Consider the following 18,030-nt stretch of genomic DNA (forward strand, 5'->3'; position numbering starts at 1 on the left):
ACTCCCACTCTATAGTATTTCCCAGCTGTGTACTTATATGGTGTAATAAAAGGATTTAACAAATGGGAAATAGCAGCTGCATTTGGAAATTCCCTTTGTGCTCCCTTTTCATTTGACAGATTCAGCAATGTGTAACAACTGTAATACACAACTGTAACGTCAGACCTGTAATGACTTACACTGTGAGTATCGTATCACCAGCCAATTTGATGTTACAGTGGGAGAAAATAAACCAACCAAAAGATTTCTGTAATTTCATGTTGCTGAGCTGAAAAGATCGTATGTATATTTCTGATTGCAACTTAATATAAAAATAACTGGACATATGGGTACTTATTGCTGCCTGTAGTTCTACTAGAAAATAAAATCTGTTTTAGGCTAAGGACGCATCTGTTTGCTGCAGTAAACTGTAGGGAAGAGGGCAAAGTGGTACTCAGATAGTGAGGAAAGTGTCCTGTTTTCTCCCATGAACAGTGAATACAGGCAAGATATACCATCAAATGTTTAGATTGTATCCAAAACCTGGCTCTTGGGGCCACAGGCTGAGAGTGGATGAGGGGGAAAACCAACACTTACTTTTGCTAGATTTAGTAGTAACTGAATTGTTGTATCACAAGAATATGTTTAGTAGTAAATATGTAAGTAAACAGAGAATCATAATTCATGCTCTGTTCACTGGAGAATCAGGAATGGGCCTCATCTTCATAGAGAGCCCTGAACAGCTTGTGAGATAAATTATGAAGGTTTTTTATTTTTGCTCTGAAGTATCAGGAGAAAGCAATGCCAACAGCAAGATGGAAAATCAGATGGACAAATGCCCTGATCTTCCTTGAGGAATGGGATGGTGTATTCTCATGCCTGTAAGGGTTAGGCGTGGGCCTTGTGAATGATACATTTGAGCAGCTTTAACCTAATCCAATCTGGAATCTTTCTCCAAATTGCAGAATTCCCTCACTTGCCTGCACCTCCACAACAGTAAAAAAACCAGAGTTCCCATCCCTGATTCCAATATAAAAATCTGGTAATAGAGAGGGTTTGTGAAGAGCTTGCAGGTGCTGTGCCGATCGCCGTGGGTGCTGATGGGTCTCTGTGACGGTCACTGTACTCTTTTCCCACCGATGTTCCTCCCCTGCCCAGCACCTCAAAGATCCATAGAGTGTGCGTGCACTAGATGAGGGCATCCGCACCTCCGTGCTCTACTGTTGCTTGGAATGATTCAGTGAGAGGATATTACAGGGAACCACAGCAGCAAGTTAAGTCTAAAGGATGGGTGTTATTTCTCTGCGACTGAGGAAAAACAAACAGATATACAAATACAAGTTAATTACTTTCAAATATATGCTACGTTTCCCCATACATTTTGTAACATCGTTCAGAGACAGCCTGGATTTAGAAATGAAATGTATCTCATTGGATTTTATATCAAATGGCAACATTGAGATATATTTCATAATTATGTCAAGTCTCTGTCTTTTGTTGACTTCTTGCCAAAAGAGTGAAAGGCATGCTACCTTTCCACTGTGTCTGCACGTATGTCTCAGTGGTGCTGATAGCAGGTTTGTATATACAGCAGGAAAAGTGAAGATGTCTTAATGGCACACGTATTTGTACCTTTTAAAATAATTTTAAATCGCAAAGTATCAAATTTAACTTTACGTAGCTTTAGCAAAACTACTGGCATCAGAGAGGCAGAAATAAGTGGTATCCTTAATGTTTCAGTGCTTACTGTCTCTACATAAAACAAGCACAATCCTGTCGCTCCCCCATCCCTGCTGTTAACTTCTCTTGTTGAAAGTTCTTCCCTTTAAGGAAAATAAACTCAGGTTTTTAGTAAAGATCATTAAAAACATTTACACATGCTAAACACTGTGAATTTGTTGTTATATAAATTCATGGCTTCAAATTCTCAAAAGTTATAGATACAATTACATGTTTCAAAATTTTATTTTTATTCGTTTACAGGCTAGATATGAGCATATAAAATGCATCAAATATGAATGCCCTAAACTCTGGCAATTCTGTCTCTGCTAAATTGCTCATGCAGCTGTTACTTACGAGTAGAAATCTGAGTTTTGTGACGATCGAAAGCAATTCTACCATGCTTGTGACATTATTTCTGCGTGCCAGGTAGTGCATCAGAATTTTTATCTAACTAAAGAGATAAACACCTTCATATGTAATTCCATGAGTACAAAGTTTTGGCCGAAACTAAAGGGTGCATGAAAAAGCAAATGATATGATATGATATTTTACTTTTTTCCATAAAATAGACTTCTTTGAGAAATTTGTTACAGAAAAGATAGACTGTTGGTTTTTTTGTTTTGTTTTCCCCCAAGCATGTTGTTTTGATTCAAAAAGCATTTGGGTATGTGCTTAACTTGACTTTATTAGGACTACGAGCAGTTATAATGTTAAGCACAGGTCTAAAGATTTGAAAGATCAAGGACTTAGATTTACTAGCTCTAGCATAAAAGATGTTTACATTTCATATTAAAAATAATATGACAATTCCCTAAAAATATGCAGGATAATGTGCCTACTAGGGGCGGTGAAATACAAAATTGACTTTATTTTAAGAAGAATCAAATAGTTGTTCTTTTTGGCATTCCTGTTATAATTCTATTCATTTTGATGCTGTACAATTTTTTTTTTTTTCCCAAATGCACTGTTTATTTTAAACCTTTCCCTATATTCTAGGGTGAACTGTGTTTAAATAGAATTAATCATCACCTGAATTCTTCCCCAAAGCCCCATAGTTTATGTTTTCTAAACCTGTGGTAATCTTATTTCTTTCTCTTATTTTAACATTTACTATTTTTTATAAAGCAATTTCTGAAAAGTTTTTAATTCACTTATGTATATTGACATGAATTTTTTCAAAAGTAGAAGCATTAACACGCTCTAAATTGTTACATTTTTTTCCTTGGGCAAGAAGGAATCAGGTATGCATGCTGATTAACACACTCCAGTCATTAACATGTGATTATGTGGGCTGCATATTGAGCACCTGCCAAAAGATAAAATCCAGCACTTTACTACATCTGTGCAAGGACTTCTTGCATTTCTTTTGTACTTTGACAGCTCAAGAAAAAACAGACTTTGGTATCTTTGTTCAGCATAATAAAACTGTGTACATAAAATGTCTTCATGAAGAAAGGAGAGATACTGCATGTATTTATTTTAATCTTTGAGGCCATGAAAAATCCAGTGACTGAGACTTACGGAGCACTAAGTGTAATATGAATCTCCTAATGTACTGTATCACTGACATTCATATACAGTTTACAGCATTCCTGGATGTTTATAAGGATTATCTGCTCTGGGATTCAGCCAATGTTATTGTAATTCACAACAGTTTTATGTGATACCTTTATGTCTCATAAATGTCTTGTTTTTATTTCAATCTTCCAAATGTTTCATCAGTGTTTACCTTAAAGAAATACAAGTACTCTCTGCAGCAGGATGGTTTCCTGCGTGTATTCCTCTGCAAATGCTAAAAGGGAAACATAAAACATGTAATACATGTCATGTAACTATATACAGAGAAGGACTTCGATGTGCATTTGATACTGCTAAAAGCATAAATACAGATTTTATTTTGATATTTACAATAGATCCAGTTATAAGTTGGACAACTAAGACGATCTAATAGGAAGAAGTTGGATATATACAAAGCAATCCGTAATATCCAAGCTACACAATCCTTGTTTTGTTTGGCAGCTTCTGACAAGCATACATCACAAAATATGTGTCTTTATTTACCAAAAAGGTAAACAGTGATAATCAGCTGGAACTGATCACAATACATCTTCAGTTTCAGTTTAGATGAAAATATAAATCTAAATAATAATTCTGTAAATAGTTCTTCTGTTACTTTCTCATTAATAAGGGCATTAACCAAAGTCCAGGGCATGAAGTCTCAATATTATTGTGATTTATTGCCAAACATAAACACAGGGAGTTAGGACATACGGTATTTGGTAATTTCCTTAGTTAAGGAAATCCTTAGCATCTAACTCTTACAAAAGCACACATGAGTTTATGTGTATCGTTTGTGAGTTGACTGCCATATAGACATTATTGGTCATTGAATTTAACAGTTTTGAGGTGATTTTCTATTCTGTAATGGAGCAAAGTACCTGTCATCATTTTTCATAGACTTGCTCATTTGTAAAGACAAGGTTTAAGTCACAGTTGAAAAATTCTAACCTTCTGAAATCTCTCTATCCAAAAGTTGGTGTACCTAGATTCATTTGGTTTTCTCCAACAACAGAGAATGAAGGTGTTGCTGCAATTAAGTGGTCATATTTTCATATTTTACATCAAACAAAAAAGTCCCTGCATATTCCTTCCAAACAGATATCTAGTCTTACAGTGACCTACTCATAAGGCTATATTTATATCATGTATACCTGATTATTAAGTCTCTCTTTTTTTTTCCCCCGCAACCTCGATTTAGTGTATTATTTCTTGGGTTAGAGCCAGTGCTTACTGTAGTATTGTTTCTTCTTCAGGTTTTTAGATGTGTATAAAAGGTGAAATACAAAATTACAAGCCTTTTACAGGTTGTATTCAGCCAGTGAAATGTAAGTTTTATTCAGCGTAAATGCTGAGTTAAAGACTTGAGGTTTTATTCCATTACTTGCCATTTGCCCTCCCACTAGCATCATTTGCTGAGACTTTACAAATTATGTTCTCTCAAAAGCTCATAGCAGTCATTCTCAAGGCTTGGATTTAAACAAATCTGTCTTAATAAAACTTTTTTTTTTTTTGATTGGATGAAAATTGAAAATGATCACTTAGATTTTTAATTTCTCTTATTTCTATTTAATTAAATTCCTCAACATGGGAAACCATATTTAATGTAGTGATTGGAAATGATTTTGTAAACATTTGCTTTCATTATATGTTAACTCCAGACTAGTTCCAAGTGCCAGCATGCCTCTAGTACTTGGAATCAAAACCACTCTGGATATCCAACTTTCCTGGGGTGTTTACATGTGTCCCATTCAATGCAGAGACAGATAAATATCCCTTTATAACAGAAAAGCCTCATCCACATGGAAATAAGCAATTCAGCTGACACATTTTATGTTAATAATATTTACTTTCTACTTCTTGGCCATTCATCCTGTGATTTCAGTTGAACTCTTACAGAAAGCATCTTCTAGCTGGCTATTGAGTAGGTTTGCAGTCGTCAACTTTCAATCAAACTTGACAGTAGTTATTCTTAAATTGCTAACTAACACTGTGACCCTGATTTTGTACAGCCCACAGTTTCAGTCCTGAGTTTTCCTTTTTTCTCACATTCAGAGAGTATCTCTCTTTGAGAGAGAATCTCTGTTCCATACATGAAACATAACATAAAGGAACTTTGACATCTCTTTATTAAAATCCACAGCCTCATGCATTCCCCTCTTCTAAGGCTCCTGACCAGAGAATCCAGTTCACCAGAATATTGGCTGTCCTTAACCCATACAAGGATCCCAAAGTGAGATCTCTCCCAATCCAGATCTCCAGTCATGACTGTGGAGTCCCTTAACCAAGGTGTTGCTTTTCAGGTCCCAAATGCAACTCCCATAGATTGTACTTTGACCATTCAGAGGAAGGAGCAAGACTGTTGAATCTCATTTTTAGCCTACAATCTTTCACTGATAGAACTGTCATTTTGTGTGTGTTTGCTCTATTTTGGAAGTGAAAGGGCTTAATAAAAGTTGACACAAGTTGGATTGTGATTCAGCTTGCAGATATTGCTATGATCAGTAGCTTCCTGATCTGAAAAATACTGGGTCAACTTTCAATACCTTTATTTACATCACTTACATCAGTACTCCTGCATTTATACTGTTAAAACTAGCGGGATCACTGATGGGAAAATGAGCTACTTAAACTGTTAGAATCTAAACACATTTTTACACTAACAGGAAAATTATTATTTGTTCAATCCCCTTTCAACTAGAACATCTAAGAAAGTATAAAGATTTTCTTTCCTTTGTACAGAAACTAAGCAGGTCTCTTTTTAAAGAATTTTATGAGTGTAACTTGGGAAATCTAGTGAATATATATGCTGGAAAAACATTTTTTCAGTGTAAGTGGCATGCTGAAGTACCTATACATATTGTCTCAGTGCAAGAGTTTTAAGGGAATTATGGAGTGTGAAGAAAGTACCATATATGTAGTGACAAAGTGTCTCCCTCCTTATTTGTATCAAGCCGTTGTTTGTAATTATTCAGAGTTTTTTCTGCCATTAGCAAAACTATCCCTGAACCATTCACAGCAGCTCTAATAGGAATGGCCAAGAGGCCATGCATTGTCTGCACCAGGCAGCCTGAAGAGCTGATAAGGCTCAGCACACTGTTGGTCGACCATACATATCCAAAGCAAACTTGAGGAGTGGTTAAAGAAGTGCATTGCCCCTCTAACAGGAGGAAGGCCAAGGATAGACCTAGGAAAGCTTTTACCATATTGCACTGGAAATCTTAATGTTGTTTTCTCATTTACATATGAGTAGAGCGATAGGTAGATATTTTAGGGATAAGTAAAAGTGTGATTTCATGCACGGGCTACCTATCTCTGAGTAAGCGGTGTATAGTAATTTAGTATTCATGCCTTGCTAACTTATGGTTTTCTGTCTTTTGTGCATTTATCTATTTTCTGCCATTTTCTTCACTTTGAAATCTAATCCTTAAATTTTAATGGCTATGTATAGGTATTTAATCTGTTATAATAGGGACATTTTGTCAAAACACTAAGCACAGTGAGTTGAATGATCTGTAATAAAATTTTGTCTGTGCTAATGGGATGGCAAGGAAAAGTACACAGAAAAAATGCCCTTTATTTACCTTGATATTAAAAACCAGCATTTCAAAAATAGACTCAGTTCTGTCCCTGATGAGTAGTAAGCAGCTGGAACAGTGGTCCAGACTGAGTTCCTCTCTCCAGCTGCTGGGCAGTAAGATTTTCTGATTTAGTCATCTTGGCAGATAACTGCCTCTTCAACTAAGAACATTTTTATATCTGACACAGTAAGGCGAAGAAGAAAGCTTAAGGTGTAAAATCATCATGTGGTTCCTTAAGCAGTCAGATTCCAGGCTAGTCTGGAAATCCCACCATTGTGGAAGGCAAAAATCCCTGTGCAATCCCCTTGTGTATTCTGGTATAGGCATAAACGGCTCTACAATTATTCAGTAGTAGTGTGAAAGTGTGAGGATAGTTTTATAAGTCTAATAAAAGTATGGTGGGATGCTGAGCAACCTGCACCAGATATCACTTTGGAGCAAATTGAGGAGAAACCCATTTTGCTATTATCTGTATTAAGCAATACTTTTACCTAACACTTTATGTTAGAATGAAATTAAAAGAATTTACAAACATAGCTTTTCCTTAAGTTTCTTCTTTTCTAAGCACTCCATTGTTATTGGAAGTAAAATATGCTGACACTTGATTAATATGTCAATATTGTTTTATTTATCGACTGGAAATTGAATTAACTCCAATACAGTGAAGATTAAAAATGTGTAGGGTTTACTATGACTGAATTTCACCACTGTTAGATGAAGGAGCGTGCTCCGTGTAAGTCTTTGGTCCATAGACTAAAAGTTTGCTATTTATCTTATTATAAGATCTTTTCCTTTCCCCCCCTTCCTTACATGGATATCACTGGAATCAGTAAGAAGAGCACACATTGAAAAATGCCCTTTCACAGGGACTGTCATGTTCTGAAGATATTATTACAAGTTTAGACTGAAAGTGCCATTTTACAGAAATACATGAATTTTAAACCTGAGAATTCAGGGTTGTGTTGTAGTTGTCTTGTGTATTATGTAGCTACTGGATGAATTTGGGCACCAAACAGTGTTGAAATATGTTAAGTGGACAGTCATATCAGTCATATTCTTTTGCTCATTTTCTTAGTATTAGCAGTTATGCTGAGAAAACTTGGCTTACATGGAGAATTTTCATCAGTGCAGCTGTATTTTGCAAAATGAAAACATTTAAGTTGATCTTGGCTAGGCATTTTGCTTGTCTTTACCTCTTCTTCCATGCACTTGGAAAAAGCATGAAAAATACCTTTAATAGTATCCTTTCTTTCTTCTCTTCCAGTCAAATGAAGCGGGGCTTCCTCGTTCTGTAAAAGGTGGCTTTATAAAGCTTCTCAAGGACAGAGTCTCTTTCATTATTGAATCCTCCCCTCTTCAAAAGAACCAGGTTCCCCTTTCCTAACCATGGATTTATTTTCTTATTCCGTGGTGAGAAGCAGAGTGGTCCTTTTCCATTCTGCATTCCAGATTTTCTAATGAGAGTGTCTCATACATTAAAGCAAGAGGACCAACAAACAACTTGTGGAGATGATACATACACCTCTTCTCTCAGACAACACACGTTATCCACTAGTCTCTTTTCAGATTATACCTGTACCTAAAGTTTGTATTTCCAGTTACATTAAGAAGGTATCTGCAAGCCACTTGTGAATGTCAATGCAAATGAATTTTTCAGAGCCAGACCTGCACCTGATGTCTGTGATAGTTGCACTTTTGGCCATGCAGTGGATGAGATGTTGGAATGCAAATGTGAAATGCATTGGTCCGCAGAAGTTTATAAAGTCCACCAAACGAATTAAAATCCTTCATAAATTTTTTGCAACCTTTATTTGATTTTCAACAAACTGAACACTGCAGTAACAACTTCCCTTCAAATACATTTGAGACACCTTTCTAGAGAAAATATAACAGAAATGCTTCCCTTGCCCCATTTTTTTTTTGATCTGTCTAGTTTGCCATGAATGTGAGGTCAGTATCACCTGTTCATATGGTTGGAATGAAAAAGAAAGCTGCCAACAGCAGATACATAGGAGTGCAAATATCTATTCTAATTGCATAGCTATAAAATTTGTTCTCAAGCCTTTTCAATGGTTCATTTTAGCTACACTTGATTTGTAGATGATTCACAAATTTATCTAGAATCATACAATGCATGGGAATGGGTTTTGTTGCTTGTAGATTATTGTACATGCAGCTGATTTAGATTTTTCTAGCCGAGTTCTGCTATTATTAGATAAGGTATTTACACTGCACTGGTCTACAGTTTTTCCATTTACCCATTTAATCCCTTGAATGCCTTTCAGTTTGTGCAGTTCTCCTCCTGAACCCTCAGCCACTCTTTTTAACCATTTCTGATTCCAGAAGAAGATGGGGCCTGGAAAGTCATCCTTGTTGAGCTTGTCAGAGTACCAATTCAAATAACACACTGCAAATGCGTTAGCTGTTTAGTGACTCCAATACTATAGCTGTAGGGCCAAACAGGACCAAAAATACTAGGGATACCTTTTATTCTTCTATTTTTATTCTGTATTTTAATTATACACAAAACTGCCAGTACAAAACACTCTATTAGTTGTACAGGTCCTCATTCCTGCAAAGGCTGCCATTCTGCCTCCATTCCATAAATGTACATAATTTGCATGGAGTTCAAACTTGTCTCATCTTTGTTATGGACACTGCAGTCTATTGGGCATGAAAGTGAAGTGTGGATGTACTGCCTAACGAAGGCAGAACTTGGATGGTCTTTCATTAGCATCAAAGGAAAGTTGTGCTGGACTATGTGTTCATCCAGATGGGGGAGAGGACAGGTTATCAGGAGGAAGAACATTCAGTCATTTCTGCTTGCTCCACAGATTAGCCTTATCTTCTTGTTTCCAGTCTAAACAATAGGTTTAGTGTTCATGCTGAGAGCATGAAAAACTGTTCATTGAACCTGATGGACAAGCTTCATGTACTGGAAGAGGATGTTTTCTTGAGAACAAACTCCTTTAAAATTAATAAGTTGCTCTTATACTGCATTCCTCAGAGGTCAAAATGCCATGTTATTTAGTATTAACAAACACTATACACTATAGTATATACGCTATAGTATTAGTAGGTTTTTATCTTCATTGAGTAAATGTATTATAGAAATTCGAGTTAAAAATTTGGAAAATATTAGAAGGTGCTTTTTTTCATTTCCATTGTAGCTTAGACTAAATTTTAAGAAAAATGCAAAGTAGTGTTCAGAAACAACTGAAGATCAGAAAGCCTTCCTTTTCTAAAGGCAACTAAATAAATTCAGCTCTGTACCTGGTCTCTCTAAGCTATTGTTATCCTTTGTGATGTTTGATTCTTTAATCAATACAAATGGGTGGAATGAAAGATTCTTTAATGTTTGATAGATGAAAAAATGAAGGTAAAGTTTTTGTTCCATGTAACCTCTCTTTCTGTGTGTGCTTATAAAACCTCTGCCATTCCTCCTGCGTTGACAAGGGTGCTGCCAGTGCTGAGATGCAATAGCGTTTTCTTCTAGTTTCCTTAGTGAATAAATAAGTTTTCAACATCACTAGCAAACGGTTCTTCCTTCTCCAGTGGCAATAGTGGTGCTGTCTTGATCATAAACTGCTGTGATTCTGTGACAATTTGTCAGCACCACCTTCTATGCAATCCACAACCACACCTGCTCATTTTTAGTGTTGCTCCTTCTGTTACATTGCACAGCTACTTAATCCTTTCAAGACTGAAGCAAAGATTTATGTCTGATGGTCCTGATGGTTACTATTCTCTAGTACATCTTTCTTCAGACCTTGTTTCTCCTGGAACGTTTCCCAATACGAGTTTATTTGGTTCTTTATAATGGGTATTTTCAGCTCATAGAATAGTAGGAATATTATTGTTTCTGGGGAACACTATGTATTGGGAGAATGATCTTTGAAAAACTATTAATTCATCTCTTAATTATTCAATATATTGACACTATTGTTATTGCTCTTTAATGTATAAAAAAATCTGTTTTATGGCATCTGATATACATGCTGACATTTCTGGGCATACCACAAACAAAAAACTCTATTTTTTTTTTACTCCCATTTTTTAGCACTCATAGTATTATTAAAATTATAATAAAATAATAATTTTGGAAAAGGAAGTGTGTGAGATATTCCCATGGTTGAGTTTTTGAGGGCAAACTGAAGAATTTGTCCTCTTTTTACCTGAAAGAGTGAAAGAAGGGATGCAGCAAATATTGCATCTGTGGTTGGGAGAATGAGGAGTCTGAGCCATGGAAGTTCATGAAGGAGATGATGGGTGATATCACAAAACTTAGGAGAATTGACATTACTTGTTGCTTCTTGATACCTTTTTTTAAAAAAAACCAACTTATTGCTCAAATATGTCTGTTATCTATTGACAAGGTGATGAAGCATTTTTACTTCTCTTTCTGTGTGTTTGACTATATAACACTTTCTCTGAGATGTGTAGTCTCAATACCTACATATCAGCATACATGACTTGTTCTGCCTTAGCCTTGTTTCCTTGTTCATTCTTGTTTGTGTTAGTTTGGAAAATATTTTTTCCTTTTTTATATTAGAAGCGTTATAACCTTTATTCTTTAAGAAAAGGGTTTAATTTAAAGAGCAGTGAATGAGCACGGGTAGAGAAAAACAGTAAGCTTTGTTTAACTGTGATGTAGATTCCTTGATCCACAGTCATTATTGGCCTAAATATTTTTCTAGTTTTTAAGTTATGTTGTTTTCTGATACCTGATGTTCTATCCACTGATAATTTATTGTTGCCTGTATTTTCTCTCTCAGTGCTACATATATTGCCCTTATTTAAGAAACTAAGGAAAACTGTAAAAGCTTAACACATTCTTTGAAAAAGTGTTGAAGTGGCTTGCTTCTGACAAGGAAAATCCTTGATGAGGAGTACCTCAGGCATGAAGTATGACCATTAGAAGCATGGAGACGACTGGCCTCAAGTAATAAAGAGCCTTTGTCAAGCACTGAAACTGAGAAATTCAATGCATAATGCTCATTTTAGAGACTGCAGGATATGTATAGACTTGTTAGTATTACAGACTAATTAATAGTGCTTTCAACTTTCACCTGTTTGAGATCCTTTTGACGTAAGAGAATAGCCTATGTTTTCATATTGTATTGTTTCTTTGCAGGAGTCAGAGAGTAATAAGTTATGTTCCCTATATTCCTTCCGAAATACCTCTACCTCACCAAACAAGCCCGACGAAGGAGGTCGTGACCGCAGTGAGCTAATGACCAGTGTTAATTTTGGAACGCCAGAACGCCGCAAAGGAAGCCTTGCAGATGTGGTGGACACACTGAAGCAGAAGAAACTAGAAGAAATGACCAGGACTGAGCAAGAAGGTATGTTTTGGATAAGACTGATCCAGTTCCCCCAGCCCCAAACCCTACAATTTTTATGGCATAAAGAATGTATTGGTTATCAAGCGCCAGAAAATTGAGTAATTGGCAAAGACTAGGATAAAGTTGTTCACAGTTTACTATGGCAGTGGTAGTTTGAAATTCATTAGAGATTTTAGCCAAATATGACAGTTTCTAAACTTTCTAAATTGTGTTGGTTGTTTGTGAGTCAAAGCAAGAATGTTGATTTAGGTGAAAACTCAACTCTTACTTTAAAGGTTATGATGAATTCTGAACTGGTTGTAGAGTTGTGAGGGATATTCTTCAGTGGTATTTGTTCTTTTATTTTAAAAGATAAGTATTTGTTTTAAACAATTCGAATGAATAAAACATGAGCTGGTTTGTTTTGCCTTGGAAATTATCATCTTTCACCACGTTAACGACCGACCCAGCATCTGAGGCTAGAAGAGTGGGAAAAGGTTGTAAGTGTAAAGAGTACCTATCTGCCCAGTATATCTAGAAATGTGGCTAAAGAAATAATTTGTTTACAGTTTGCTTAGATATTGTTACAAGTGTTAAAATAGAGGGGTAAAAAAGAGGACAGATCTTTGAGCTCTAACACAGTTTATGTATTCAGTCCTTATTCAGAGATTCGCATCGCCTTTGCTAAGATTTTTGGCCTTGACAGGGACTAAACAGATTTGGAGAATGAGTTTATCAGTATATTTGTGCACGTGGTCAGAGTGCACCAGGAAAGTCTTTGCTCAGGTCAAGTAGAGTTAAATCCTGGTTGCTTCTGCAACAATACCTTCTAGTCTATGTGCTTATACTTGAGTTTGAACCAGGGAAGATGTGGGACCAGGAGGCTTTGAAATAGATAAAGAGGAGGGGGGCATCTGTGTAGATTCTGCTCATTATTTTACGAGTGTTGTTTTCTGGCATTCAAAATAACCCAGGAACAATATTTGTGTCATAGTAGAACTACAAGGCAGTAGAACTTTGTGATTTATTTTTTCTTTGAAATATGAATGAGTTCAGAATGATTTTGCCTCCTCAGTTTCATGGTACGTTCACAGTGCACTTCAGACACTGAACATTAGGATCCCTCGGCTCCATATAGCAACGTAGATTTCAATTAAGACTGGTGCTGATAAAATAATATTTTTAAATATGGAATAAAATCATGTAGGAATGGAAGCAGGCTTTCAGATTTCTTAGTATAATTATGAAATGCCAGCACATAGATGAATGTGTTCTATAGGTGTCCTTTCTGAAGCTGGTGAAACATCTCTAAAGAGAGAATGTCCCAGATTCTTTACTACCATCTGTCTGTTTTCAGCTGTAAAGATCACTCTTTTAAAAATTGCTTTCTTAGATTTGGTGGTTAGACTAGGAAAACTATTTTAAATGTTACTTTGGCAAAGTTGTTTTTTTACAGTCAGTAACAGTCGTTCGACACTCCATGCTAATCAAAGGTCTTGGCTCATATTTTGCTGCGGGAGTATGCAAGTTGCTGTTGGTTATAGTGACACCAGAAATAAGAATTTTCCAGGAGTATACTGAATGGTGTGCTAATAAAAATGTGCATCAAAAAGTTTAAGCACAGTATCTTCCTGTAACGATTCAAGCATTTCATAGCTTATTTTTGGATGAATTCTCGACAGCTTTCTGCAATTCTTCTGTATTAGTATACACTAGTTGATTTAAGAGAAGTATGTGCACAGCAGAGAGATCCCTCTCACTGAGTCTGAGCCTTCCATGCTATGTGTTCTCACCAGCTGAGAAATGAAGGTCATTTCTGGTCTATAAAATAATCTAACCTTTTATGAATCATGTTATACTGGAAAGCTATTCCAAAGTCTGCCTGTAAGTTCAAAGGTAATTGACTGTATCTTCATGTTAAGTTCTTTTCAATCCATCCAGCATTTTCTGTAGAAATAAAGGTCTCTTCCACTTTACAGAAAATAATTAATGAACATCTGACTGCTACCATATATGACTAACACAGAAAAATCATTAATAGACTAGAAATTCTTTAGGATGTTACATTTAGGAAGTTAAATGGTTTTGAACTTCTGGGTAGACTAGAAGCACCAAAATTCTTATGATAGGTTTGAACAGATATTTCAGTATTCAGAGGTTTCTCTGAATTAAAAAGAAGTAAACTCTCCATAATTGTTTGATTTGAATAAAATAACACTTAAAAATAATTACTATTTTAAGACTCTGATCTTTGTTGTGACTATGGGTGCTGCAACTGACTCAGTGCGGAGTCAGTTGGAGAAATTAGATCAGAGATTGTGAAAATGTTTTGCTATCTTATAGTTTCTTATAAACAACCTAATTAATAGCCTAATCACACATGTACCATACATGATGCTCTTTAACATCTGACATTTAAAATATTTTTCTGTGGAGTTCTTAAAATGGTATGCAGTCAATGCTGTTGAGTGTAGTAAGTCCTGATCTGTCACAAAATTGCTTCCCCAAAGTGAAAAACACCTGCTGATTTTGGGAACAAATAGACAGAATAATATAATAGCTCTAATGAATGTAATGGGGAAAAGACATGTATTTATGCTGTATTCTACTGTGTAAAATCTGTGGGGCTTGAAATATTGCATGACTCCTTCAAATAAATTAATAGTACATGTTAGCAACTTTTATGGGGAGGAGCTCCATGGTTGTTGAAATAGCTGTGGGAACTGGGCTAACGCACAGTCATAGGTCAAGTTAATTGTAGAGTTAGAAGTTGAATAAAAAACCCAAGAATTGCAGTCATCTGCTGCAAGTCTGTGAGTACAAGAAGTCTCTTTTAATGCTATTATAGTAACTTACTAGTCCATCTGTAAGTTCTGGATTTGAGTAATATGAGTTGCTGGTGTCAAATACTTAAATATTTTGTGGTATACCTTAGGTGTCTGTTATGCTTGTGTATGCTACTTGTAGTCTCCATTGTACCTCGTAATATTTGGAAAGAAATATATACTGAATTACTTTATCGTGCCTAAATAGATGTATTTAATCAGAGTCCTTTGGCTTCTGAAAATAAGTTGTCTAATGAGAATTTCATCTGAGCAGCTGTGACTGAGGAGGTCAACAGGCATTGCCTAAGAGAATATGGCCCAGCTGGTTAAATCTGGTTGTTGTAGTGATTTAAATGGTCAAGTGCTGCTTGTAATCCAGGACCGTCTGTTTGTAAAGGAAAGAGTGAGTGCTTCAGCATAATGTACAGCTGTTTTAATCTCTCTTTAATAATAATACTTCAGCCAGTGTCATGTCTTGTGTATAATACCGAGAACATGCGCACCTCATGCAGGACTGATTATATCTTAGATAAGTTTTTAGTATTATTTGTAGTTTGAAAAACATCACCAGCTTTGCAGGATAAACATTTTTTTACTTCGTGGTCGAATATTTGCATACTTTGCACATTGAAGCATTCCTGTGTCTTAATTTGTAATGTTTTGGAAATGAGAAAATTGATGAGAAAATTGTAACTGGGGAGGGCGGGAAACAAAGAATGCTACAAATATTTAGAGTCAATTTGAGTATGTAAAGACTTTGCTGACATGTGTTCTCATAAGACAGAAGAGGTCAGAAATGAACAGGTGTCTAATATAATCAACAACTCTAGACTCTAGGGCTTCTTGGATAACTTTAATATATTCATCTTCTTAGTTTTTCTGTGAGCAGAAGTATTGTTTTACTGGCTGGGTTTTTTTTTTTCCTGTGGAAGTATCCTCTAGTACAATCAAGTATTAAATCTCTTTACAGCTCAAATGAAGTGTTTGTGTTAGGTAGTATCAGACTGCTTCTTTCCCTTTCTATCCCCCTCTAGTAAAAGACCTTTATTCCAGATTATTGCTTACATTACTTTTTTGTGAGACAGATTTACATCGCCTGGGCCTCCTGAATTCTAGGCTGAGAATTGGCTTCCAGACAACTATTCTACTGTACTTCATCATAAGCCTCTAGGAGCAATAATTAGTAGCACGCATCTTGTCTGTAGCTAGGAGAGCAGATTTCCCCCTTTCAGATCTGGAATGCTAGGTTGGCAGGTCAGCTGGCACTTCTGAGCTGGAAACTGGGCATGCCATTTCTGCTAAGTGCTAAGCCCTCATTACTTAGGTCCTGGATTCCTAATTCACTTTTGACCTTGATTCTGAGCGATGTATACAGTATCATTTTTCAGCCAAGCACAGTTCAGAAATCTAGCACAAGCTTTTTATAAACTGCTTCCCATTCTTGTTTCCTCCTTGAAGACCATAGTTGAACATTCAGAGATCAAAGATTTTTATGTATGCATGTTGGAATAATGAACATCTATATAAAGAGTAGTATATTCATAAATTTCCATCTATTCTCTGTCATGTGCACCTGTTTGTACTCTCTCTCTATGGGTGGATATATGTAACTCATAGTGATATGTAATATGTCTAAAGATATCTAAATTAAAAATTAAGGATACACATGTATTATTCATTTTATGTGCAATAGGGAAAATCTTACTACACTACTGGGTAGTGCTAGTTTTTCTGATTTTATATTTTGTTGTTTTTTTTTTTCTTCAGCTTCATTAGTTAATAATAATTGAAGGCTTTCTTTTATATTGCCTTAAAATAGATTAACTCTTCCCCTATAAGATTTTCTTTCATGCTGGTAAGGACAGTACACTGAACTATGGCACACACAAGTGTTGACTTCACTGGGAAATAAAGAAACTTAAGCTTTCACATGCTGTGTTTTATAACCGGACTCTGGTAAACCATTTTGGTTGTAATTTTATGCAGTTTTTGTTGTTGTCTTTTTTTTTTTTTTTTTTTTTTTTTTTTAAGCAAATCTGTATGTACTATATTGTATTCAATGACTGAATGACTGTAGAGTTTTAGTTTTGTATTATTTGTTTTTAGCTGCCCACAGCTGAGAACAAACAGAGTTGAGGCATATACACTTTTTTTCTGGTATAGTTTTAAGCACAACCTTTGAGGACCTTACATGTTAAGAGTTCTCTTTTGTGGGTCAGGTCTAGAAGTGAACTACTGATCATCTGTGGTCAAGGAATATTTCTGAATGTTTTTCAGAAGTTTTACTGAAATGTAATGGAAGTTATCTATCTTGTGGTGTGCTCTGTACCCACACTTTTTGCTGATGAAGGCATGATCCCTGGTTGTCCGAAGACACCTGGCTTTTATGGATCTCTGTTCTTCATTCTACATTTTTTTTGATGGCTATAGATATGGTATTCTCTTGAAAGAGAAAGGTATTCTCTTGAAAGAGGCTTTAAAAATGTTTCTGAGATTTAGTATTAGGATTATCAAAACTAATTGTTAAAAATTACTTAGTATTACTGTTTTATCTTTTGTGACAGCTATAGAATTTGTAAATGGTAACTGGGGTTCCTCTCAGCTAGACACAAGCTCTTTGTAAAAAAACCCACCTATTTCAAAATCCTTTCACCATCTTTGAAAAACCATGCCGCATCTGCTAGGTACAGCTCTCATTGTGTTTCCCTTTTCTTCTTCTTAAAAATGGTTTTTGATAAGCAAATTCAAAATCAGTTATGTGTATAGTTAATTTAATAGGTATTTTTTGCTTGCTTTTTGTTAGAAGCTGTATATGGCAGTGTCTAGGCTGAGGAATTTTTCTGCTGAACTCCAAACATGCTTCCAAAATAAAAACACAAAAGCCCAAAAGTCCACACAGTAAATAGATGACTCAGATCAAATTAGAGGAGAGATATGAGATGCATTTTCCTAAACCTTCTTGAATGACCTACCTCTTTACTATATAATTAAACACAACTCACTGTATCTCTTTCATCCAGTGATCTCAGTAAAATCACATGG

The 18,030-nt window shown here is 35.7% G+C and overlaps 1 protein-coding gene across 10 annotated transcripts in view; it reads left to right on the top strand.

Annotated features, from left to right (window-relative positions):
* Positions 1 to 18,030, top strand: part of SOX6 (SRY-box transcription factor 6) — a 375,115-nt gene that overhangs the window by 142,834 nt on the left and 214,251 nt on the right. For all 10 annotated transcript variants that reach the window (XM_080344873.1, XM_080344876.1, XM_080344872.1 and 7 more), the window contains one exon: positions 11,974 to 12,184. In XM_080344873.1, coding sequence (XP_080200999.1) covers positions 11,974 to 12,184 — 211 coding nt within the window. The remainder of the gene's footprint in view (positions 1 to 11,973; positions 12,185 to 18,030) is intronic.

The sequence above is a fragment of the Nesoenas mayeri genome (genome assembly GCF_963082525.1).
Source record: "Nesoenas mayeri genome assembly, chromosome: 5".
Lineage (NCBI taxonomy): Eukaryota > Metazoa > Chordata > Aves > Columbiformes > Columbidae > Nesoenas > Nesoenas mayeri.